A 25,437-nucleotide genomic window follows, 5' to 3' on the forward strand; every position below is an offset into this window, starting at 1 on the left:
TCCAAAATTAAAAAAGACATCAGAAAAGCCAATGAAGTAGACTTGCTGTGCCTACATGTATGGTGGAAGTATTTTGACGGCGCCAACATTACATTTTCTATGTATGTACTTTGGATGGGAGACTTACTGTGATCCAACTTCATATTTAGGATGGGGTCGAATTATTAAATCCGAGACTCATTACAGAATTAAGAATCCTGTTTCTTTAAATATAATTGAGATATATGAGATATATATGCAGTTATAAAAAGTTGCAGTTGCAGAAAATTAACTGGAATGTTCTATTGCATGTTGTGGCCGAATAACTTCTGATACCCATGATCTTAACCTGGATGTGGTAAATGTTCTACTATTTTCATGAGAATAAAAACATTTTTTCCTTTCGGTTTCTATATTTTCCCCCTAGAATAATGCCAATTGAGCATTATTGTGACAAAATACATGACGTCATATGTCTTATGACATCATAGGTACGTTATATGGCAATTTAAATATGCTAATTATAAAGTTTAATATCACATTTATATCTACTCGCAATGCACTTAGGTGGTCTAAAACCAAGCGTTAAGGAGATATGGAGCTTCAAAATGGTATGATAAATAGCGGCCATTTTGAATGTATGCTAATTAACCCACTTCCTGACGTCCGATTTTGGTAAACTTTGGAAATAATGTTCATTTCAACAAGGATAATGTCAAGAAACATGTTTTCTTGCAGTTCCTAAATTGTTCGCATAGTATAATGTCATTTAAACAGTTATAACATAATATATAACGTCACAACTACCATATGACGTCATAGGTACGTCATATGGGAATTTAAATATGCTAATTAGAATGTTTAATATCACATTTATATCTACTCGTAATGCACTTAGGTGGTCTAAATCCAACCGTTAGAGAGATATGAGGCTTCAAAATAGCAAATGGCGGCCATTTTGAATTTATGCTAATTAACCCACTTCCCGGTGTCCGATTTTGGTAAACTTTGGACATGATATTCATTTGAACCATATTTACCAGACAAAACAAAAAAAAATTCTGTTGCAATTTGTTCTAGGTTCACCCTATTTTTGACTTATCTTTACTGGACTATGTCAACATATCAACATTTACGTGAACTTGTGCACCTCCTATTTTTTAATGACGTCAGAGTTGCGCAACGTGACTTAGGCGCGATTTTATGAATTTCAATGATTGATCATAGATTATAAACCAAAAGTCATTTTGTATTGACACTTGGTGAAAATTTAAGTCATATCAAGGGCAAACTTTCTATGGATTAAAAATGGCATGTTTCGAAAGAAGTTACGCGCACGCGCATTTAAAATTTCAAAATGCGCAAAATTAATTTCTAATCAACTTTCTACGCTGATCATGATATTTTGAGCATGTCAAAAATTCCCACACGCGCGAAAAAAATTACGCGTAAGGTGCGCACGGAGCATGAAAATCATGTGTTTTTCTCTTGAATTATGATTTTACAGTTTTTTCTAGTCATTTTAAAAAAGATTGACATCATTTCAAATTAAAACAACAATTTGTGCGCGTTTTAGTTACAAATTTACAAGTTTAGAGTCTTCTATTTGTTTAGGCCACACAATCGAATGAAAAGTGGGTGAATTACAGAAGAAAAACAAAAATATCAGTCCATCGCAATGGGACCATATAGTATTTATTTTTACATTATCGTAGTTTGTGACCTTAAATTACATCTAAAAAACGTAGGGAATGGGTCTTTAAATAATCAGTAACTTTGGTAAGATATGGCTGGTAAGTAATCCCTTTAAGGGTCTGTTTCTGCTGAAAAAATCAAAATAATCGATTTTTTCCAGTCACCGCAAACCACAAAAATAATCGCGTTGCAATTGAAAATTGCTACGACTTTAATCGGTTATTCAGGTAATCGGTTTTTAAAATCACGTCATCATTCCCCCACAGCGCAGTCAAGTTATGAAAGGCCGATGAGAGTTGGTTTGTTTACATCCTATCGCTGCCTAAAACTCTGACATGTAGGATTAAAAATTACTCTTACGTAAAGCTATATTATTTGTAAAATAAACATCTAGGCCTACTACCGTACCACATACAACAGAATAATGATGTTTTATTAATAAAGACACGTCGGCGAGAAAAGTTCGTTTCGCCGTTCGTTGGTTTTAACTTCGGCCTGCTAGGCCTATAATAGGCTATATATTTCTACCGAAACAAGTCAACAGACAACAGGCCTAAAAAGGGACATGTAAAACATTGTTAGCCTGGACTGGCGGATGTAACGGTGTACTTGTAACACAGAATCCTGGAGTCTCTCGGTATAATTCTCCCCCACAAAATAATAAAAATCAAATGTTTAACATTTGATTGTTATTCGGTCACGGCTTTGTGACGTGAATGAGTTTGCCATACTCTAGAGGTCAAAGTGGGGTCAATAATCGCTATTTGTGTTGCAGCTCAAAACTGCTCCGCAATAATCAGTTAAAACAAGAAATAATCGATTAAAACACGCAATGGATTGAGTGTTTTTAATCGGTTATTTTTAATCGGTTATTTTATTTTGCGCCATTTCTGCTGCCCAAAAATAATCGATTAAAAAAATAAACGGTTAATAATCGATTATTTCTGCTCAGCAGAAACAGGCCCTTACCCATGTAATGGTCACCTGTGGTGTAAATTGTGAGATAAACCAGCTGTTTCAAAAACCCAACAAATAACTTGGTGGATTTTTCAATTAACCGTAAACCGCAAGCTGATTAACAACAAATAAGGAGCAATTTTACCTTACTAAGGCTGTGTTCGGACGTAAAATCAGTTACATGTGTAACTTTACATGTGTAATCAGTGATCGTTCGGATGATGAACAATTTACAGGTGTAAACGGTCATTTCATGCATCTCTTTACACTATCAAGGTCAAATTGCTCCTTATCTTGCAGTTAATCAGCTTGCGGTTTAAGGTGTAATTGAAAAATCCACCTCATGAGGTGGATTTTTGAAACAGCAATATATCTCAAAATTTACACCACATGCGACCATTACACATGTAAATTTGTTCTGTCCGAACAGGCTCTATGGGTATGGTCAGACTCACAGCGTTAAGGTAGCGTTATCTACACAAGGCGTACGGTAATCTGTGGCGTTAAAAGCCAAGGTGTTCAGACACAATGATTAACATTCCAATGCCTTGCGTTTAAAACACTCTGATCAGATAGAACTATGTCTGAAATAAAATGCCAATGTGTTCACATGTACAGTGTTCATTATATGGATGTGGGTGTAAACTGTGAACACAGAAAAGTCCAAATATTTTGTTACCTTTTAATGGTATAGCCCATTTGGGACATCATTTTTAAATTGTTCTAAATTCAGATTCCAACCAAATTTATTCTAAGAGGCCATCAAATACATTGCTACTAACTGAATTTCAGATCTTTATATTCATAAGAAATTATCAAAATAGGGAACACAACACTCACTTGAAAAGTACAACAGTGTAATAATTATACTATAAAGCTGATTGCTTTGTCTTTAGTTTCAACAATCAAGGTCAGTTCATATCAGCTTATTACAGCATGGGTGGACAAGGAAATCATAGCCTTTAATAATTGGCTCCAACAGGACATGGTGGAATCATGGAGGAAATATCCATGGTGGAATAAACAATACAATGAACTCTTTCAATACATACACATTGGGCAATCTCCTAAAACTAATGCTCATAAAACATCTATAATAATATTGTCCAAGTTATTTTATTTTCTAGTACTGTAAGTAATCACCAGACTTCTCTGGAGATCATTAAATGTTGTCTTGTTCATCTAATTGGACTTAACTGGTCAAATTAACCAGCTAAATTGAAGTCCAATTCAAAATGCTGGCTTCTCTCAACCAAGAATTGGGTTAGGCCCAGTAGAATTGACCTAGACTTGTCTAGGTACAACTTAAACACACTGGCTAAAAAGTCCAATCCGAACAACACATGACCTTTACCATGCAAGTCAATCTTAGATTTTAAATTTGGTAAAAACTACAAAATGCAAACAATGGTCAACCGATTACCTACCTTACATATAACATGGCTAAATTTGCCTTTTTTAAAAAAACATTTCCAGTGTGAACAAGCTTTCTTAAATCCCTGGTAGTTTGGTTTTGTTAAGGTTTTATTTCATAATATTTTTTTGTTCCTTTCATGCTGTCATGATTGGATTTATCAAAGGCAGTATAAATGGCTATCCTAATAGTTCTAGTAGAATGAAAACTTTTCTAAAAGGTGTGCTTATTTATTTTCAAATTTGAAAACTTTTCTAAAAGGTGTGCTATTACTAGTAGCCTAAATTACCTTTATTTAGTTTGCAAAAAAAAAATATACTTCATAATCATAGACATTACTCATCATATTTCAATTTTGACAATCAAATCGCAAAAATAAATAATAATGAATTAGTTGAGTCAGGAAAAAAGGGATTCATATTAACCTTCTATATTAATTATTATGCAACACTTTACACAATGCACAAATTGTGAGTCTTATACAGTGTAGAAGATGAGGGCGACAAACAAAATATTTTTTAAAGATATGCATCCATGGAGGTATAAAAATAGAAGGAGAGAGCTCGAATGTATTGTAGCGCGTTAACTGGATGTTGCCATGGTATTTTCAAAGCCAAAGCTTTATGCCGACAGCGTGCTGAGCGGACTTTGTTATGAACGTCAGCCGCCGCATCTAGTCAGCCCTCTATCGTAGAGGAGGTGAGACCCTCAAATATACACAAACAAACACATATACTTTTGGCATTCGCAGTGCTATTGCTTGTGTTATAATTGTTGCGCAATCAAATGTTTGCTTCCCGCTTAAAAAATCTCTAAATATTGATACCAAACACGTTTACATATGACATTTTAAGTGAATTTTATCAGGCTCCCATTATAGTTGTTATTGTAATTTACTTGCTGTTTATGCAATTATATGTATTTCAATAAAATATTAATAAACGTCGTCATACAGCTGTAGTTTTGTGTGAAGAACACATGGTTATTACTTTGCATTCTTACGTTAGTCGTTGGGCTGCCGATGATTGCCGGCCAAAGATATTGACGAAATACATTAGGCAATGGATGGGGGGAGGTATCCGATTACGAAACCATGACTAGGCCTATAGTTTTAGGCTAAGGCTGGAGTAGTCCTTGCACAATTATTATAATCTAGCTAAAAAATAATCATTGCTGTAAGCAGCCATTTTATCGCCTCTGCATGCAGAGTAAACAAGCATGTGACGTCACGTCGCCGACATCAGGAGGCATGCGCAGTTACTCGGAACGCAACTAGAAAGCGACCATGCGGAGGCACACTGCACATAAGTCGTGGTTAACATTTGTGTAACATGCTGCGCTATATGGGGAGGCGGTGGACTATGTAATTACAAAGGCTTGTCTTCCGAGCTCTCTCCTATTTTTATACCTCCATGATGCATCTATATATAAATTATGGTTAATTCTGACATAGGCGAGCACAATGGAAAAACTTTGGTACAAATATCTGCCTTGGATACCTACCTGATCTATCTCAGATGTACCGTGAAATGTAAATTTTATAACATTAGTTTTCACTATTACGATATTGTTCCATATTTCTATCTTAGGAAGATATTATAAAGAGTTTTTTAACAAAATTTATGATTTCAACGGTAGATTTTCAACTCAATTTCAATTCTACGTGGTCCAAGTAATTTCCGGGTTCACGATGAGTTCACCTTGCAACAACCTGGTTTCAAAAAATTTGACCGTTATAGTGGCTATAGCCATTTTAGTTTTTTTGTTTATTTCAGGAACGGACCGCGCGTGTAAAGTACAGTGGAGTATAACAAATATACTGCTAATTAATAAAGATCAAATTAAATATACGCCATAAAGCATCAGGATATATTGTGGGAAATGTATTATAAAATTACATAGGGAGATTTGATGATAAGACATTTTGTTTAAAATCGAATGAAATCCCAATAACCGAGTTTTATTGACTAAAAGCTGGCAGGAATAACTGTAGGCTTCTGTGTCCCGTTAGGACCGGGATGTCTGCTCATGTTGCAAGCCGTCTAAAATGTCTCCTTCTTTCTTGGGTCAAAACGGCCCACTCTGTCGCGGAAGTTAGTTTCAAAAGATGTTTAAATTAAATAATGTATTAATTGTTAGGATGGTATTTATTTGAATAAATGCCTCTCCAATAAAACATCACTTTGAATAATATTCGACCCCCCCCCCTCCCCCCCCCCCCCCAACCCAACTATCTAATAAATGCCCATCCACATTTACAATACACACATTATTGTATTATATTTATAGTAACACAATTATACTATTTGTAGTAGAATTCATCGCACTGTTATCTACAATTTACCAAGCATTTGTCATTCTTTTTTACCACTTTTCATATCTATGATTAGGGGATTTCATTTGATTATAAATGTTACCATATTATTAAAATTAAAAAATTAAACATATCCCTCGAATAAGCACCTCCCTCAAATGAACTCCGCCTCCCCACCTCCGCCCTAAGGGCCCTACCAAACAATAAACACTATACTTTAAAATGTTATTAATCATTTAAGACACTGTGAAACAGAGTAGGTTTAGTTTCACAAATGTCAAGCATTTTCAATAATGGTAACCGACAGAAAACGTACAAGGAGAACGTCCTTCTCAAACCTTTTTACCCGAGTCATTATCATTCCGAGAACCATCGTCTACACTTCCTAGAGGGGAGCGAGCTCATCCTCTAGTAGTTACTAAAACTAACCTTATTTGCTTCAATGATTGGTTTCACCTTATTAACAAATACGTTCCACCATGCCTGAATAAATTGACTATCATGCTGATAACTTGAATGATCTTGATGGTAAAGTGAACCAGTTTTTGTGTCATACTTAAAAGACCACGGCTTTATAGCTCCAATAAAATGTACTATACGAACATCTTGTCCAAACCTGTTTTAAAAAATGTATATAGATTTGATAATTGTTAAAAATGTTAAATGTTTTATTCTTGGTCCTCAAGCTGAACTGGAAACTGAGAAAATCTGGATTAGGCCCTCCACAGACCCACGGCAGCCAGTAGTGCAGTGATAACCAGATCCGCACACCGGGAGACGATCCCCTACTTTTTTTCGCATCATGTACTAAGTTTTTTAAAGTGTGCTATATGTATATACGACCAATGGCTTTACATAGCAATGAGAGTAAAGCATCTTTTCTAAGGATGCAATCAGTATGGTACAGACAGGCTTGAACCTATGTCTATCACATGCTATTCCGATATTATCATTACACCATCACTCTCTGGTATACGGCACCCTGCCAGCCAATTGGTTTTTGGTTGAATATAAACAATCATTTTGTCTTTTTTTTCTACAGAAATTAATATAAAAATGAAAAATGGCCTATTCAAAGTTTGATTTTATTAATCTTTATTTTTCATGTTTTGGGGTACAATACATCTTTAATCATTTGTTTAAAGCAAAAATACAGTATTCGATATAAAGTTAAAGTCGAGTGTATGTACACAAACAAAATAAAACTTACTTAACAAATGCAGGTTTATATGAATAACTACAGGATGATGTCATGTTATAGACAAATGGTAAATGTCGAGATATATCTTTTGTAGACCAGTCACTAAAAAATGTGTTTAATAGTCCTTGATCACCCCCTGAAAGAAAAAGAGTAGCAAATTATACTATCATAATTGTATATAACTAGATCTCTCGCTTCGAGAGCACAAATTGATTTTCATCTCCATAATCTATTGCATGGTGACCGTTCAATTTAGTAACAGATTCAGTAGTTACAAACAATTACAATCCTGTTGGTGCAGTACCTGCTGGTTACTTGGGCTCGAATCTAACCCCTAGCCATCAGCGCAAGCTCAGTGGTCTAGAGGTATGAATGCCAGGCTAGTGATCTAGAGGTCGTGGGTTTGAGTCCCACCCGAGAATTACTTGCATATTTTTTTGCAAGTATTCTCAATGTACTTAGTATGAAGTACAAATTATGTCAGAGTAGGGAAAAATATCTGACCAATTACTCAACACCCTGACGCAAAGCTACTCCACAATTACAATCCTATTATTGATTCTATTTTTTATTCTATTTATTATGTAAAATCAACTTTGTTGACATTAAATAAAACCAGTCAATCTCGGACCTTCAAAACATGGAAAAAATGAAATATCAGGTTTTTTGAAAGCATATCCAAATTATAGAGGGTGCTATAACAATTTTGTTAATACATCAAACAATAGAGGGTGCTATTATAAAGATATTGGCATAAAGTAAACCATTGGGTAGTTCAGGCCTGCCATAGGCATAAAATACAGTAGCAACACAAGCTCTCCTCAAGCTCATGTGTTATTGTTACATAATATACAAAAAATGAATGTTTTATATTTGTGTAATGGTACAAATAATGGCATGAGGTGAATGATGAAAGGTTATATTTCAACGAGGCATCATTCACCAAATGCCATTATTTGTACCATTACACGAATATAAAACATTCATTATTTGTTTTATATAACATCTAAATAGATTCCTGTCATTTGAATCAAATAAAAGGTAGGCCTAGCCAAGGCCTACATTTGATTCACATTGATTAAAACAGTAACATTTGGTTTTTAATAAATATATAAATATATTAAATATTATTATTTATATGGATTTTATAAACGTACCTACTGTAGTGTTAATTATGTCAACAAACGACCAAACAATCCTAGGCCTAGCAAGGTTGGGCTTAAGACGATTTCATGAAAGGTCGTCGAATTCTAGGCTATGTGCACCATACGTTTTATTGCTATTTAATTTAATTTAATCCTATGTCCGGTTTGTTAAGAACATAAAGTTTTAATAGTCATCTATTTTTAAAATAATTTTTATTTATTTGATAAAATCGATACAATATTTCAGATTCAACAGTTATTTAAGTTTTAAATTTTTTTTATTTATTTTTTTTATTTAATCGGTATATAAAAATATATTACAAAACGACAGTCAAAGACTGAAATGAATTGTATTACAAATAAATAAAAATTAATTAAAATTGCTATAAAAATAGAAACATCTTATTAAAATTAGATATCTTACCATAAAATTAAAAACCATACATGAATAAAAAACCTTAAAACATTCACTTATTACATATCTAAAAAAGAGCTAGTGATGCCTATTAATTATATCCACCATGGTGGGAACTGGAGACGACCTAAGTCTGCTGGTTTTACAATGAGGTACCTCTAGAAATCGGTTGAATCTGAGAGACCGAGCTGGCTTATGAAGAGGGGGAAGTATTTCTCTAAACAGCTCGGATTTCAGTAAGCCTTCCCCGAAAGACAACACCAGTTTGTTTCTTCTCTCAACAAGAGTAGGTAAACCAGTAACAGACAATGCATGATCATAGTACAAATAGTTGTTACCTAGCATGATTCGCAATGCTCTCTTTTGTACCTTTTCAATAGACTTGGACATATTCTTAGTGATAGCGCCATGCCAAACAGGGGCAGCATATTCTAAAATAGGTCTTATATAAGCCATATAAACAGTCAACAGATCATTAACTAAGATTCCAACTTTTTTCAAAATGCACAAGGAAAATAAACGTCTAGAAGCTCTAGACACAATATTCTTAGTGTTAAGTTCCGATTTCAGGTCATTTTGAATGATTACACCAAGAAGCGTCATGTGATCAACTACTTGTAAAATGGAACCACTCAGACCAAAAGAAGGCGATATAATATCGTCCGACTTGTCCTTAAGAAAATTGACAACCAAGATATGGCATTTTGAGGGTTTGGGTATCATGTTATTGGATGAACACCAAACACTCAGATCATCTAACAGGGATTGCATGGAAGGCAAATCACCTTTGCGAACGACCTCCCCAAGTGTGAGGTCATCCACATATTTCCATCGTCTGCAGCAATCAACACAAGCATCGTTAATAAGTACTAGGAAAAGTACAGGGCCAAGCAATGTCCCCTGTGGGACACCACAAGTCAGTGACTTGGAAGATGACAAAGTCCCAGCAAACTTGGTGTTGAGAGAACGGGAAGTGAGAAAGCTGCAGACGATGGGAATTATGGACGCCCTCACACCCAGTTCAATCAACTTTATAATAATAACATTATGATCAACACGATCAAAAGCTTTAGTAAAGTCAGTGGCACATAGGTTCACATAACATTTACCCTTCTCAACATCTTTGAGTGTAGAGTCAATAAGACTAACAAGATAGTGAGTTGAGGAAGCCTTTTTCCTACTACCAAATTGACGAGAATCTAATTTACCCTTAATATCTTCAAGAATCCACTTAACAATAAAAGATTCAAATACCCTGGCAAGAATATAGGTAAGGGAAATAGGTCTAAGGTCAGAGACAGAACTAGCATTCACAGTTTTAGGAATGGGAACTGCAGTAGCCCTTTTCCAAAGGTCGGGGAAAACACCATCCTTCAATGCATGATTGAAGATATCCGCAACAGGCTCAGCAAGTTCAGGAGCAAAATCTCGATATAATTTAATAGGGGGTTCATCTGGATGGCCAGCTTTGTTAGGCTTAAGATTACAAAGGGCTTTTAGGACCTGACCAGCATATATTAAAGGTGGTGGCCCAGGGGCTGGGAGATAAGCAGGCAAATCGTTTAAATTAAGAGGAGGGATGGCATTACAAACACTAGAGAAATGGGCATTAATCTCAGAGGCAGTTTCAACTTTGGACAGCCCAGGCAAGGTGAAATTAGAATTTTTAGTCTTAAGATTACATAGTTGTTTAATACCTTTATGCCACATGGCAGGGTTGTTACGTTTAAGACTTAATAAGGAATTACAATAATATTTGTTTTTTGCCTTTCTAATACAATCTTGGACTAAGTTGCGAATTGAACGCCACTCATCCGTTCTACCAAACCTACGAAACAAAGTTTGTCTAGAGTCAATTAATCTTCGAATCTTGTCGGACATCCAGGGCTTGTCAGCAGTGCGCTTGTTCCTAATCAGCACAGGAAAGATCTTGTTAAAAGCACCATTCAAAATTGAAGAGAACATTTTGGTTTTTCGATTGACGTCCTCAATATTTAGCACATCATTCCACTCATGGGTTGTAACCCATTGACCAAAGGACAAAACAGAGGAGTCACGATATGGCTGAGAACGCACTGATAGACGCTTGTGCTGAGGTAATTCAATCAGTGGTTCCAATAGGATGGCATTATGGTCACTCCGACCCAGTGGCGCTAAGCGTTCCGGAAGATGGTAAAGATCAGCACGACTCAAAAATATCTTGTCCAACAGGGCATCCTTTCGCGTAGCGAAGTTAACAACTTGCGACAGTCCAACATTCACTTCCAGCTCAGCTAGATCTAGGTCATTAAAGTCACCCAAAATAGCAATAGGAGCAGCGAAATCCATAGAACGAATGTTATCAATTGTATCAACAATGTGCTCAATCAACAAATCCGCATTAGCGGCAGACGGTGGATAATAAATAGCTCCAATATAAAAGTGACTACCTTGATTTGACTTGCCTGGAATAGTTGTCTTTATCCAAAAGCATTCGAAATTACAGCTACCATGTGCAATGCAAGATTCACAGGCAAAATCATCACCAACAAAAATAGCAACACCACCACCTCTCTTGTTGCATCTATTCTTCGTGAACTTTTTAAAACCGGAACAATTCACAAAATCAATAGTAGCATCATTCAGCCAAGTCTCTGTTAACACAGCTATATCGACTTTGAATTTGGAAATGGTGGCTTCAAATTCGTCAATCTTATTTTTAACAGAGCGGGCATTAGCAAGGAAAAGTCTAGGACAGGAAACTCCTGATCTACGTAGTTTAATTGTGACCAGATTATTTCGAGAAGAGCCACTTTTGTTGAGGGCGGCCATGTTGGTAGGCCTAGGCCTACGCCCATTACCAATAACGACTTTAATCTTACGCCTTTTATTTCTGCCACCACGAGAACCTCTCGGTTTCCTCAATATCAGGAGATCCTTAGCAATGTTGAAGAAAGATGGATTATCGTAGAAACATTTACCCTGGTTGAAAGATTTTAGGTCAGCAGTAGAGTAACGGACAGCCATCGAGGAGATGCCAGCACCGAGACGTGCTACCTGTGTGTACCGCGCACAAAAAGGTACACCTGCTCCTACAGCTGGCTTGGTGACCAGGCCTAACTCCAAATTTCAGTTAATATAGGCAAAACTAGCAAAATACCATCAAAAGACAAATAATAATAGACACCAAACAACCAACTTGCACAATACTCAGCACGAGACGAAAAAAAGGCGTTAAAAAATGGTAAAATGTTAGGTGAAAAGGAGAGCGAATTTAAATTTCAAACGGCATCAGTGAAGCGCCCTCTATATAAATAGTCAATCAATCAATAAGTGCATGGACAAAATATTAAGCAATTATGAAGGTGTCCCTTAATAGAGGTTTTACTATACTACATAGAGAATTATTCAACAGAATTACACAATTTATGAAGGTGTCCCCTTAATAGAGGTTTTACTATACTACATAGGGAAATCATTCAACAGAATTACACAATTTATGAAGGTGTCCCCTTAATAGAGGTTTTACTATACTACATAGGGAAATCATTCAACAGAATTACACAATTTATGAAGGTGTCCCCTTAATAGAGGTTTTACTATACTACATAGGGAAATCATTCAACAGAATTACACAATTTATGAAGGTGTCCCCTTAATAGAGGTTTTACTATACTACATAGGGAAATCATTCAACAGAATTACACAATTTATGAAGGTGTCCCCTTAATAGAGGTTTTACTATACTACATAGGGAAATCATTCAACAGAATTACACAATTTATGAAGGTGTCCCCTTAATAGAGGTTTTACTATACTACATAGGGAAATCATTCAACAGAATTACACAATTTATGAAGGTGTCCCCTTAATAGAGGTTTTACTACACTACATAGGGAAATCATTCAACAGAATTACACAATTTATGAAGGTGTCCCATTAAAAGAGGTTTTACTATACTACATAGGGAAATCATTCAACAGAATTACACAATTTATGAAGGTGTCCCCTTAATAGAGGTTTTACTATACTACATAGGGAAATCATTCAACAGAATTACACAATTTATGAAGGTGTCCCCTTAATAGAGGTTTTACTATACTACATAGGGAAATCATTCAACAGAATTACACAATTTATGAAGGTGTCCGCTTAATAGAGGTATTACTAGACTACATAGGGAAATCATTCAACAGAATTACACAATTTATGAAGGTGTCCCTTAATAGAGGTTTTACTATACTACATAGGGAAATCATTCAACAGAATTACACAATTTATGAAGGTGTCCCCTTAATAGAGGTTTTACTATACTACATAGGGAAATCATTCAACAGAATTACACAATTTATGAAGGTGTCCGCTTAATAGAGGTTTTACTATACTACATAGGGAAATCATTCAACATAATGATTAAGCAATTTATATAGGAAGTTATCTGTTCATTAGTGTGGGATAGTTGCCTATTAATATTGCTTGTAGGACATCATTCCACTAGCCTTTTCCGTGTTATTTTTAGTTACTACACAATGAACTTAGTGTAGGTACATTATTTTTTAATATTAATCTATATATCAATTTACGTAAGGGCAAAATTTGTTAAATTGTACGTTATTTCTAGAATTTGTACTCAATGGTATATAAAGTTGGTTTATAATTTCGGTACTGATTTTAACCTGTTTAATTAAGTGAGAATTAGTTAGTTATTTCAAGTGATCAGGCAGTTAAAAATATATATATAACACTGAATATGCTAATAAATTCCAATACATATACAAAAAAATACGTTATGAGAAAAAATCCATGTTTGACACAAATTTCATAATTATGAAGATACCACTTCATCATCAAATAACAAGACAAGAATGTTGCAGGCCAATACCATGAAATAAACAAAAATTCACAATTTATTTTTTAATTTAAAATTCTCATGGTGACAATTATAATTGGCCATGTCCGCCAAAGTTCCTATATTCAAGAGTCATACGAGCATACGTATACATTTATGTAAGGGCGCAAGTTTTCACAGGATGTAAAGTGTAATTTGTATTTGTATTAAAGACACATTTCAGTGAATCGCGCATAACCTTTTTATCAATGGTTTAGAACTAATTCGCTTTATGGGAATATATTAACGTTTACACCGTACACAAATTTGGTATCGAAGCAAATTATCGAAACATTGTGCTAGGTACAGGAAACATATATGCACACGGCTTTACATCCAAAGGATGAGATGAGAGTAAAAAATCTTTCCTAAGGATGGAATCATGATGGTACAGATAGTCTCCAATCCGTGCCTATCACATGCTAGAAATTATCATTACATTCTCCAGCATATTTACAGCACCTACGGGATCCCAAATAGTCCAGAATACAACCGTGATCAACTTCGGTGATCTGACGAGAACCGGTGTTTCAACGAAATCACTGTACTATTAAATACTTACCATCAAAACTTCCATGTGTAACAGCACACTGCAAAAGAGCTGCATACGTTTCATCAGATGGCTTGAAGACAAACACCCCAGAATTAAAACAGTCTGGCCAGCCAACATCAGGTGCTGCAGAGAGTTCTTCACGTTCAAATAAATCATCAACATTACGAAGAACCTATCAATTGGAATGAAATGCTTTGTACTGTGTTGATGGCAAAATGAATGGGAGATGTTATACTGTACAATGATGGTACAGCTCAATATAAGGTACCCGATATTCCCAGATGGCCTTCCATCAAGCTCTAACCTGGCCTAATGTTGCTTGACTTTAGTAATCTGATGAGAACCGGTGTTTCAACATGGCGGGATATTTGTATATCAAAAACAGGCAGGAAATTAACTCTTGAGCAGATACAGATACTTGATATTTAGTGCTCCAGCGACATTCAAGACACTTGAAAAGTTTGCTTATAAAATATAGTGTACTTAATTACTCTTTAAATCTGTGCAACATTTCAATATGTCTCTGGTGTACCTTGTAAATTGCATCTAGAAACATAGCATTTTTGTCTTTTATTATTCTACGTGAACACACATGGATTCAATTTTATAGATATTACAAAATGTTTTATTTGAATGAGCATGCACTATGTTCACGCCATGAATTTGGTAAATTGCAGTGTTATGATGTCATACACCTATTTGGATCTCAATCAGAGATAGAATGAATGACAGAATGCCACATTCTCACATTTGGCAGTCAACATGTTAAGCTCTATCCACACTATCAAACTAGTTTGACAAAAAAGTGTGATGTGCCCAAAGATGGTAGTGAAATAATGTCATCGTGTCCATAATATGCGCACATCACATTTTTTGTCACATCAAGTTTGAAAGTGTAGACAGCGCTTTAGTCAACTTGTTCATGAGCAAATCATGTGATTGATGTCATCGGGTATCAGTCTGTAAAGTTCAAATCAAAAAGTTCCTATTAACAACAATGAATAATTTGTTTTAATTAAGCAACATGAAATATTCACCAAACAGTCAGCATCAAGAAAAACACATTTTGTAAATTGTTTGAGACGCCAACAATGAAGCTTTGAAAATGTAATTCCTAAATCAGGTCGTGCGAGCAGGGCTAAGTTTGCCTCGTCTTCACTGTCTAGTGGATCAACTTGTTGAATATAATCATAGATTTCAGATAGCTGTTGTCTGCAATTAAAAGCACAATGTATTATTCTATATGCATGGAATGGAATTAAAAATGTGATTCAACAATAGTCTTTGTTTATAAAGCTTTTAGCTCTAATACTTTTTATAACACACCTGAGTGTATTCTTGCCATTTGATTGGTTAATTACGAATCATGTGCTGTTCACTATTTTGCACTATAAATGAATGGAACAGCATTAGTGAAGATTAAATGTGAACATTTTCTGCCATGTGAGGTTTTTCAACCGCATCACCTATAACTGTTCTATTCCACGTACAAAATTGTTGCGCTGGCTTACTTACTTTAATCTTTCAAGTCATGAAATGTTCTCACTACTCATAAACATTCATTGTATAATAATGAATTTTTATGAGTGAAATTCAGAGAATATTTCATCTTTTAATGAATGAAAATATTATATCCAGGTCTCAAAAACAAAAGCTGCCAAATAAAGTATGTAATTTAAATAAATCAATAAATGCAGTAGAGCCCCCTTCTTTTGAACTCCCCTATGAAGGGGACGGGGACACTTTCAAATGTGCCAAATGGTCACCACTACTAAGGGGATAATAGCTTTCACAAAAACAACAAAAAAGACCAAATATTTTAATTAATTTATATCGTTATTATATAAAAATATCTTATTAAATAATTATGAGTTGAGTAATTGGTCAGATGTTTGCCCTACTCTGACGTAATTTTGTACTTTAATACTAAAGTATACTTCTCTGGTGGGATTCAAATCTACTACCCCTAGATCACTAGCCTGGTGTTCATACATCTAGACTACCGAGCTGGCGCTGATTCAAGCCAAAGTAAGCAGCGGCCGCAGCGGGTACTACACCACCAAGATGATTTGTATTTACCTACTGAGACTGAGAGTCAATAACACACAAATTTGTTTAGTTTATGGCCGATGTCTGCAAACAACAATGTCAATTAGTTTTACATTCATCTGAATGATGGATGAAACTATTAAGCCAGGACTGTTTAAATCACCTTGATTGGTCCTATCATTGATCAAGAGCTTTTCTCATCCAGTGCCCTCTTTGACCAAAGGAAAGGCATGGGCCAATTATACCTCTGAGGCAGATACTAGATGCAGGGGCTGCCATAAGAGTCAGAAGTGCCTAATGGGACCCAAGCTCCATATACAACACCCGATATTCGCAGATGGTTCCCATCCTATCTCAACCGGGTCCAACGTTGCTTAACTTTGGTGATCTGTCGAGAACCAGTATTACGTGGTAAAGCAGTATTATTACACAAATGTGTACAGCTGAAATAAGGAAACAAATACCTCATTGACTGTGTGACCATAGGTGCTATTAGGATAGCAAGTTTCCTAGTAGTACAAACATCACGCAATGACTGTCCAAGTACAAGAGCTCCGTAGCAGTATTTATCATTGGTTGCTAGCGTGACAAAGGCCTCATCAACAACTGAAAAACAATAAAAACATTTAAATGATTGTTTTTTTATATTGACAATTAAGGCATAATGATTAAATGTTTACATCTATTTAATTATTTTAGAAAATCAATTTATGAATGTAGTGGGAAATAATAAAGGCCAGATGTATTACTGTTGGTCAAAGTGAAAGTGTATTTTTTTTATATGTTATTATGTAGAACACAATTGAGTTCTAACAATCTGAAACTACTTTACTTTATTTCATAATACTAAATAGTAACAAACTATTCAACAATAACAATATGATGAGGCCTAAACAAAACAAACATTTTTATGTTTGAGTAGAAGCTGCATGCATGAGCAAATTTGTTTTAGTATCCTCTATTTTATATTCAGATTTCAGCAAGGCTATATTAAGTTCAATTGCACCACTGCCATGGTTTTGAATTGGTGAACATTCTGGGCAACATCAACAATTTACATAGGTCTGATCAAACATGTTATTTCCTGTTTAGTACTTATATACCTAATAGCAGATGTTAGGTTAAATTCTTTTTTCAAGACTGGCATGATCATAAATAATGAGTACAAGAATTAGCTTTGAAATTAACTTTAAGGAGTCCCATGATTTTCACAAAGATTTCAATGGAATACAATAATCAACTAGTTCATCTTGTTTATCTCAATTTCAAAGATTATTATATTTATTTAAACTTGTATTGTACATGGATTCTATTAGAAGTATACAGTATTCATAAGTCAAAAATAGACTTATTATTTATAGTACAATTGCACAATACTATTAATAAATATTTCTTGCATGAGTAAGCATGGAATGCATGTAAGGATAGCTGAAATTATTTTGCTGAATACTAAAATGACACTATATTTTATATGGTAGCTCCTGCCATAGTATGACGTGGACATCATTATGCCTCTACTCCTTTCCTCAGGCTCACCAGCCCATCAATCAATTTCTTATGTCTGCCTGCTTGCACAGTTAAAAAAAAAGAGGGGTGTTGGCATTGGTGGGAATATGTCAATCAATTGCAAATTATGCATATTATATCATAACAGAACCTACTGTGCATTTATTTAGGACAGGAACAAATATAGTTTATTCTCACAATTTCAATGGCAGAATCTGAAGTACAGTAGTGGAGCCAAAACCTAGCCAGTGTGGACAACAATTTTCAGCCTTATCCAATATTTATATTAATGTTGCTAAATGAAAACGCTATAAAATATTAAGAGTGAATTCAAGACCAAAAATAGAGGTGGGCGTGGCACACTTTTAAACAGCCATAACTTAAAATAACTAGAACAGCACCTCCGCCTACGGACAATCAGGGCCATCATAGAGACGATCGGCCCATTTTGTTATGTGCCCGATCATCTTATTATACGTTTGGCCTGATCGTCTTAGGCGTTGGGCCCCGATAGTCTTAATTGTTGGGCCTCGATAGTCTTAACATTGGGCTCGATAGCCAAATGTATCGTTTGTAAATCCATTCCATTATACTTTATAGTTTATAATTGAGTTCTCGGCATACATACCGAAATGAAGTGAAATATTGTATACTCTTTACAGGTCTAGGCTTCAATCAAGTACTTAGTTTTATTAAATTATTTTGTATCACAAACTCATGGAAAGAAGACATTTAATTTATTTTATGGTGAACAATTATAGGCTAAATCCAAATTCTTTATTTTTATATGGGCCTGATCGTCTAATATATATTGGCCCGCACGTCCACACAGTTGAGCCCGAACGTCCACAAAGTTGGGCCTGAACGTCCACACGCGTTGATACCCGATCGTCTTTAAAAAAGCCCCATCGTCTGTCAATCGCTCTGCTGGACAGTCAGCACCCACGATCTGGGTGGGGGACTGCAACTATTTAGGCCTAGGCCTAATAATAATATTTTATAGAGAGGTCTGCCTATCATCTAAACTCGCCGGGCCTAGGACAGGAGGCCTATCTATTGACTTAGCCTAGCTAGCTAGACTAGCCTATGCATAGCCTTAGGCTAGTTAGTAGCAGTACTTCATTCAGTGGACCCCTCTCACTCGCTCACTGGACTGCCCTATCTAGGCCTAGGCTAGCTAGGCTAGGGAGTAGTAGGCCTAATAGGATGGCCGGGTTTGTATTATTATCGGACACACTACTGCCTGTATGTATAATATAATAATAATTAAAATCCCTACCAGAACCACTAGCCATAGCGTTAAACAGATGAATTTCCTTGTGGATATGATGAGATAATCAACCTCAGAAACCGGCGGCGCAAGTAACTAACGTGTAATTTCCACAGCCCTGTTGTGAGATCAGAGCCATATTATATATAAAGAGTTACGACATTGAAGATTAGAAGCCATTTTTGTGTCAAAGAATTCGCACGCTGAGGGCGCGCGCGTCTATTTTGTATAGCGTTTTCCTGTAGTTCATGCATTATTTTTAGATTTTTTTGTCTATGAAATAACGCTTATATTCCGTTTTTATTTTAGTAATTAATTTTATTAATGGTATTAATTTGGTAACATATATATATTGTGTCTATAATAACAAAAGAATAAATGCTAGGGCCTACATGCAAGTCAGGATACATTAAAGCATGAACCAATACAAAAAACACACAAATTCACCCCTCTTTTTGACACAAACTTTCAGCAGAGACTCGTTCATCATTTCATTTGTAATAATTTGCTTTTATTATTTTAATATTGTTCATACCCTATTCAATATATTAACAAATATATCTACGACACTTTATTATTTTATTTAGTCATCAAAGCATGCATTATGAATTGAAAATATTACATAATTGTTATTAATAGGACGTAGTTATGGGATGTTTCGTTCCAAAATCAATCAATCCAACTTTATAATGTACTAGCGCACGCGCGCGCAATATTCTTTGCCGCAAGTACTTCTGAACAACGCTGTGCACATCGATATTTCACCGGAAAATGTGCAATTACATTTTTTTAAATATAAGAAAAAGTTTAAAGTATTTTCTTGCTCCTATACTTTACATGCATTAACGGAGATAAGTTTGACACAAATTGATCTGCATATCACGTGACTATAATCCAATGTCGTAACTGTTTATATATATGGCTCTGTGTGAGATAAGACGACAACGCCGCCACCGGACACCCACGAGAGATAAAAACAAATTGGAAAAAACCAGAGCCATATATATAAAGAGTTACGACATTGAAAATTAGAAGCCATTTTTGTGTCAAAGAATTCGCACGCTGAGGGCGCGCGTGTCTCTTTTGTATAGCGTTTTCCTATAGTTCATGCATTATTTTTAGATTTTTTTGTCTATGAAATAACGCTTATATTCCGTTTTTATTTTAGTAATTAATTTTATTAATGGTATTAATTTGGTAACATATATATATTGTGTCTATAATAACAAAAGAATAAATGCTAGGGCCTACATGCAAGTCAGGATACATCAAAGCATGAACCAATACAAAAAACACACAAATTCACCCCTCTTTTTATACAGTATATGGCTCTCTGTGTGTTTTTGACACAAACTTTCAGAGACTCGTTCATCATTTCATTTGTAATAATTTGCCTTTATTATTTTAATATTGTTCATACCCTATTCAATATATTAACAAATATATCCACGACACTTTATTATTTTATTTAGTCATCAAAGCATGCATTATGAATTGAAAATATTACATAATTGTTATTAATAGGACGTAGTTATGAGATGTTTCGTTCCAAAATCAATCAATCGAACTTTATAATGTACTAGCGCACGCGCGCGCAATATTCTTTGCCGCAAGTACTTCTGTACGCTGTGCACATCGATATTTCACCGTAAAATGTGCAATTACATTTTTTTAAATATAAGAAAAAGTTTAAAGTATTTTCTTGCTCCTATACTTTACATGCATTAACGGAGACAAGTTTGACACAAATTGATCTGCATATCACGTGACTATAATCCAATGTCGTAACTCTTTATATATATGGCTCTGGGAAAAACTAGACAGCGCCCACTATACTTATCTTAATAATCGACTGAAACAAGCCTATGTCACGTCGAGTTTGCTGGTTCTGGTTGCTCTTTTTAGTCGCGTGCAAACGCAATTCTACAGCTCAATATGTCGGTCGGTTGGTCGGTCGGTCGATCGGTCGCTCGGTAAACACTAACTAAAATTTGTGCACGCGACTGCAGCCAATTGTAATTGTTTCCATAAAATGGGAAATAATAATAATGGGTTAAGAAAAAAAAATTATCCTACCGCCATTGTTTTAATTCGTTTTGTCTGGATCCGAAACTTCAAGTAATTGGGGTAAGTCGAAATCATTGATTCTTGAATTATAACCTTGTGTGAAGAAAGTGAGAAAGTTTATAATACGCTAAATATTTTTTTTTTCGCGCCGCGGCTTTAGCCAGCAATGTCCCAAGAGGACATACTCATTAAGAAGCTTTATCATCGCGGTAGCTATAGTTCTAAGGCCGACAGTTTTGGGTATTTGTAAACTCGACTATAATTTATAGGTCCCAGCTGCTGGACCCAAAAAACGTCTGGGAAAAGAGAGTCTATGAGGCTCACGGTTGAACGATTTTGGATTCTCGCCCTTTGATTGGTTGACGCGAATCAACAGACTGCGGAAGAATGTTCTCACTAACTTGTACCAACGTGAAGTCACATTGTCTCTCTAGAGGGTATTCAGTTGCATGCTTACAGGTTGAAGCCACACACACAGAACATTGAAGTTCAAAATTGACCATTTTAAATGCCATTTTTAGTCGCGTGGACGCGACTCTATAGTTCACTATGTCGGTCGGTCGGTCGGTCGGTTGGTCTGTCTGTCTGTCTGTCGGTCTGTCTGTCTGTCTGTCGGTCCGGTATCACTATGCATTGTAGCACGCGACTTAATGGCTGTTGGCCTTAACAGAATCTCACATCACCACACTGTTTCACTAACTTGTCAAGACAAGCTAGCTATTTATTCACAAGTGTCATAGTGATGTGAGCATCTGACTGTCCTGCCTAAACAAACAATAAAATGAATAAAAATGTATGAAAAAATAATGAATTCACACAGAACATAGTAGATTAATATTTGTTGGTAAATAATACATGTTGGAAAGGTACACATGTCTTCTTTCAAATGCTGTTGAAAATTAGGAGAAATAGTTATTCAATGAAATAACTAATACCCACCAAAATGGGCATGATGTGATTTATAATTAAATAGCTATGCTAGATTTTGTGTATTTTTGCGATTAATCAACATATTTTTATTTTGTTACACGTTTCCATGGTAACAAAAATATATTTTCTATAAATTATTAATATAATTCTTCTTTTTTATATTTACTGTTGATCGTCTTGTGCATTTACCAATACTCAGACCATGATTATCGTCATGGCGTTTGTTTTGATTCCAGTTTTAAGCCTTTGTCTCCTGTATTTTGTTCGTAGGCCTACTTGACACATGATTGCAAGTTTGACATTGATATCCTAACTAAAACAAAACGTATGTAGCGTTAAAAATTAAAAAATGGATGACTACCGATCAGTTCTTTGGGCGAATCTACTCAATGGAAAGTACGATGTAGTAGCGATGTGAAACATGGCTTAATGGTGAACTTAGCTTTCCGGGTTACAAGTTATACCGTTTGGATCGTATAAATAAGCGAGGTGGAGGACTTTTGATTCTTGTTAGCAATCGGTTTAAGTCAACCAGATTCAATACGAATTGCTGGCAGTGAAACTATGTGGATTGAATTTAAGGCTTCAAATAGAAAAACGTGTATTGTTGGACTGCACTATAGACCACCAATCAACAACGCTGAACACATGGAGCTTCTTCATCAATCTCTCAAGCTTATATACGAATCCACCAATTGTGCCTAGTCGGTGATTTTAACCTACTCGATTTTCAGTGGAACGATGACGGTAGTCATACTTTTAAATCCAACTCTGCTATTAATGTTTGTTTTTCTGATCAAATTCCTAACCATTATTTTAACCTCTCGCAATATAATTTTTCCAATACTCGTTTTAATAATATTTTAGATCTTGTTCTTTGTAATAGTAACTTTAAATATAATTGTAGTGTTTCCATTGGTGACTCGATCTTTGATTCTGATCATGAGTCCCTTCATATTAAGTTTGATTTTGATTCCTGTGCTTGTGATAGTCATACCTTTAGAACTATTTTTAACTTTATGATATGTGCAATATTTTTGATAGTATACCCTGGGATATCCTTAAGAGCTTTGATGATGTCAATGAATGTCTAGATGTTTTTTATAATTTTGTCTCATCTACTATTAAAGATATGGTTCCCACTCTATTACCTCCAAGAAAAAGTTACCCCCCTGGTTTGATAAAGACCTTCGTAAAGCGTTAAATATTAAAGAAAATCGACGTAAATTATATAGACAATATCGTACTGAATTTCATAACAATGAATTTATCAATGCTCGCAGACATTTTAAACAACTTTGTAGAATTAAGTATTCCAATTATACTTCCTCTCTATCTAAAAAATTAAATGATAACCCTAAACGATTTTGGTAATGGGTTAAGAATAACTATAAACAAACAGCCCCGTCCATACTCAAGTATTGAGCTACTGAAGCTTGTAGTGATATTGATAAAGCAAATTTGTTTAATTTATTTTTTAACTCTGTATTTAATGATGTTAAGATTTCTACCTTTCCTGATCTTGCTGAATATCCCATTAATACTCTTTCAAATGTTTCTGTTAATTCTAATGAGGTTGCAATTCCTCTAAAGAATATTAATCCACACAAAGCGTCTGACTGCGATACTGATTAAGCAATAAGTCCTTAAATTTTACGCTGAACCTCTCTCTCTTCCCCTCGCGTTTATCTTTCAACTTTCTCTTAATTCTGGAATTTTTCAAAGCGTTGTAATGTTTGCCCCATTTTTAAAGCTGGTTCTCGTTCTAATATTGAGAACTTTCGTCCCATATCATTGCTTCCTACTCTCTCAAAAACTTTCGAAAACATTGCTTATAATAAGATATCTTCTCATATACCACCCGTTCTCTATCCTGTCGAACATGGATTTGTCTCTGGCAGATCGTGTCAGACCAATCTTGCTACTATGCTATCAGTTGCATATCAGTCTTTTGAAAAACAATCTCAGTGTGACATTGTCTACACTGAATATTCAAAAGCGTTCTGTCACGATCTGCTAGTTTACAAGGTCAACAAATTTGGCATTTGCGATCTTCTTTTATCTTGGATTCGTAACTATCTTGACAATCGTTTCAAACGTGTTAACTTTAATGGTTGCACATCTACGTGGTTGCCCGTTACATCCGGAGTTCCGCAGGGTTCAATATTGGGACATTTGCTCTTCTCTATGTTTGTCAAGGATGTTTCAGAAATTTGTGTTCATTCGCAATGCCTCATTTTTGCGGACGATATTAAATACTGTATCGGCGCGGATAGTTAATACTATTAATGATTCTCTTCTTATTCAGCAAGATCTTGTTAGGGTTTGCAATTGGTTTGACACATGGAAAATGTTCTTAAATCCGCTTAAGTGTCAGATTCTTACTTTATCACTTAAAAAACAAAATATTAATTTTGATTACACTATTAACGGACTTTCTATTGATAGAGTTAACTTTCAAAAGGATCTTGGCATTTATATTGATTCGAAACTTAACTTTAATAAACATGTTGATCATATTGTTGCTAAGGGTAATAATGTTAGGCATGCTTTGGAGTCACTGTACAAATATCGATAGTGTTACTAAACTTAAACTTTGTATCTCTCTTGTCCGAACTATTTTTGACTTTTCATCAACAATTTACAATTCCATTTATATCTCCCAATCAAATCGTATCGAACGGGTTAAAACAAATTTATTTACTTTATTAACCACAACAATCCAGGTCCCTTAATTCATCTTCATCAAGATTTTTCGATTTGGTATTTCTTTTTAAATGCGTCAATTCCCTTTTTAAATGTAATATTTAGTAATTTTTTTCTCTCAAAATTAATCGACCAAACTCTCGCAACACCGACTTATTGTCCCTTGCCCGTTGTCGAGTCAACGTAAGCAAAAATGGTTTCATTCAAAGATTATCCAAGCTTTTTGATTTAATTTCTATTAAAGATAAGACTATCGATATTTTTTTTTACACTTTGTCCAAATTTAAGTCTAAAGTTCTTAAATCGATTTAAGTTTGCCTTTTGTATGTTTCATGTTTTGTATTTTTATGTGCTTTAATTCTATATTTA

General features: G+C 35.0%; 1 protein-coding gene across 1 annotated transcript in view; it reads right to left on the reverse strand.

The window, feature by feature from the left end:
* Positions 1–19,479, reverse strand: part of LOC144842678 (glycogenin-1-like) — a 33,534-nt gene extending 14,055 nt beyond the window's left edge. The window contains exons 1-6 of the mRNA XM_078699200.1: positions 19,375–19,479; positions 17,054–17,195; positions 15,578–15,752; positions 14,550–14,712; positions 7,570–7,696; positions 6,789–6,975 (exon numbers count right to left, since the gene is read on the reverse strand). Coding sequence (XP_078555326.1) covers positions 6,789–6,975; positions 7,570–7,696; positions 14,550–14,712; positions 15,578–15,752; positions 17,054–17,195; positions 19,375–19,390 — 810 coding nt within the window. The 5' untranslated portion in view covers positions 19,391–19,479. The remainder of the gene's footprint in view (positions 1–6,788; positions 6,976–7,569; positions 7,697–14,549; positions 14,713–15,577; positions 15,753–17,053; positions 17,196–19,374) is intronic.
* Between the last annotated feature and the right edge of the window lie 5,958 nt (positions 19,480–25,437).

This window comes from Antedon bifida, chromosome 5 (assembly GCF_963402885.1).
Source record: "Antedon bifida chromosome 5, ecAntBifi1.1, whole genome shotgun sequence".
Taxonomy (NCBI): Eukaryota; Metazoa; Echinodermata; class Crinoidea; order Comatulida; family Antedonidae; genus Antedon; species Antedon bifida.